Below are 2411 nucleotides of genomic sequence, written 5' to 3' on the forward strand. Positions count from 1 at the left end.
TTCTAATTAATTAGGCCCATTACTATACAATTTCTATTTCTACTCATAAAATTCAATTATTCAAATAACACATAGATTCAAATAATTCAAATAATCACCAGAAAACATATTTAATTAATTATCACACCAAATAATGATTAATTAAAATAAACACCTAATAAATAAATACGGAACTTAAATCGGGGTGTTACAACTCTCCCTCACTTGAAATATTTTCGTCTTCAAAAATCACCTCAAGCAAACAACTCGGGATATGAATCCCTCATCTGACTCTTAAGCTCCCACATCAAATTTCCACCAGCCGGTCCTCCCCAAACGACTTTCACCAAAGCGATCTTTTTACCACGGAGTTGTTTCACCTCTCTATCTTTTATCTGCATAGGTAATGTCTCCACGGTCAAATTATCTCTAACCTCAACATCATCTAATTGGACAACATGCAAAGGATCCGCAATGTATCTCCTCAATTGAGACACATGAAACACATCATGGAGATTAGCAAGTGACGACGACAATGTAATCCGATAAGCCACATCACCTTCTTTCTCGGAAATCTGATACGGACCAATAAAATACGGCGTCAACTTACGCGACTTCAATGCTCTACCAACACTTGTTACTAGAGTAACTCTTAAAAACACATGATCAGCTACCTCAAACTCAAGTGCTTTCTTTCTCTTGTCATGGTAACTCTTCTGACGACTCTGAGAAACCTTGATCTTTTCTCTAATCATTTTAATCTTATCAGTAGTTTGTTGAACTATCTCAAGTACAACCACAATACTCTCTCCAGATTCATACCAACACAAAGGCGTCCTACACCTTCTACCATACATATCTTCAAACGGAGCCATACCAATACTCGAATGAAAACTATTGTTGTAGGTAAACTCAATCAAAGGCAAATAACTATCCCAAGTACCTCCCTGTTCCAAAACACAAGCTCTCAAAAGATCCTCAAGCGACTGAATTGTCCTCTCAGTTTGACCAAAGGCAAATATAACTTTGTACCCAAAGCACGTTGCAAACCTTCCCAAAATCTCGAAGTAAACCTCACATCCCTATCTGACACAATGCTAGACGGAATACCATGCAAACTGACAATTTTCTCAATATACAACTTTGCAAGCCTCTCCATCGGATAATCCATTCTAATCGGAATAAAGTGAGCAAATTTCGTCAACCTGTCCACAATAACCCAAATAGATTCACAATTACTCTGAGTCCTAGGTAAACCAGAAACAAAATCCATAAAAATACTATCCCATTTCCATTAAGGAATAGATAATGGTTATAACAAACCAGACGACTTCTGATGCTCAATCTTCGATTTCCGACTAATCAAACACGAATACACAAAATCCGCAATCTCTTTCCTCATACCATGCCACCAAAAACAATTTCCTCAAATCTTGATACATCTTAGTAGCACCAGGATGAATACTCAAACCACTATGATGTCCTTCATCAAGAATCCTCTTTCTCAAATCTGAAACATTGGGAACACAAACTCTATCATGACACCTCATGATACCATTCTCATCAATCCGAAAATCACCACCTTTACCTTGATTGATCAACGTCAATCGATCTACCAAAACGAAATCAGATTTCTGACCTTCTCAAATCTCATACGAAATTCCACTAGTAAGCTTCAACATACCAAGCTTCACTCTAAAATAAGTCTCTTCACAAATCAAACTGATATATTGAAAATTTTCAAGCAAATCCAATTCTCGCACCATCAACATCGACATATGCAAAGATTTCCTACTCAAAGCGTCGGCTACAACATTCGCTTTGCCAGGATGGTAATTCAAACCAAAATCATAATCCTTCAAGAATTCCAACCATCTCCTTTGCCTCATATTCAACTTTTTCTGATCAAACAAATACTTCAAACTCTTGTGATAACTAAACACACCGAATCTCAACCCAAACAAATAATGTCTCCAAATCTTCAAAACATACACAACAACAGCTAATTCCAAATCATGAATGGATAATTCCTCTCATGCACTTTGAGTTTCCTTGAAGCATAAGCTATAACTTGTTGATTATGCATTAACACACCTCCTAAACCCATCAAAGAAGCATCACAATACACAACAAATGGTTCTAATGGATTCGGTAAAATCAAAACAGGAGCAATAGTCAATCTCCTCTTCAGTTCTTGAAAACTAGCTTCACACTGTGCAGTCCAAATGAAAGTTTGACCTTTCCTAGTCAACTGCGTTAACGGCAAAGATAACTTAGAAAATCCTTCAATAAACTTTTGATAATAACTTGCTAAACCAAGAAAACTATGAATCTCAGACACAAATTTCGGCGCTTCCCATTGAGATATAGCCTCAATCTTAGAAGGATCAACCGAAATACCACCACTAAAGATCACATGGCCAAGGAAACTC

General features: G+C 36.9%; 1 protein-coding gene across 1 annotated transcript; it reads right to left on the reverse strand.

Annotated features, from left to right (window-relative positions):
* Positions 1 to 233: 233 nt before the first annotated feature.
* Positions 234 to 854, reverse strand: LOC127122534 (uncharacterized). The gene has a single exon (XM_051052853.1). The coding sequence runs from the start codon at positions 852 to 854 to the stop codon at positions 234 to 236; it is 621 nt and encodes a 206-aa protein (XP_050908810.1).
* Between the last annotated feature and the right edge of the window lie 1557 nt (positions 855 to 2411).

This window comes from Lathyrus oleraceus, chromosome 2 (genome assembly GCF_024323335.1).
Source record: "Lathyrus oleraceus cultivar Zhongwan6 chromosome 2, CAAS_Psat_ZW6_1.0, whole genome shotgun sequence".
NCBI classification, from domain to species: Eukaryota; Viridiplantae; Streptophyta; class Magnoliopsida; order Fabales; family Fabaceae; genus Lathyrus; species Lathyrus oleraceus.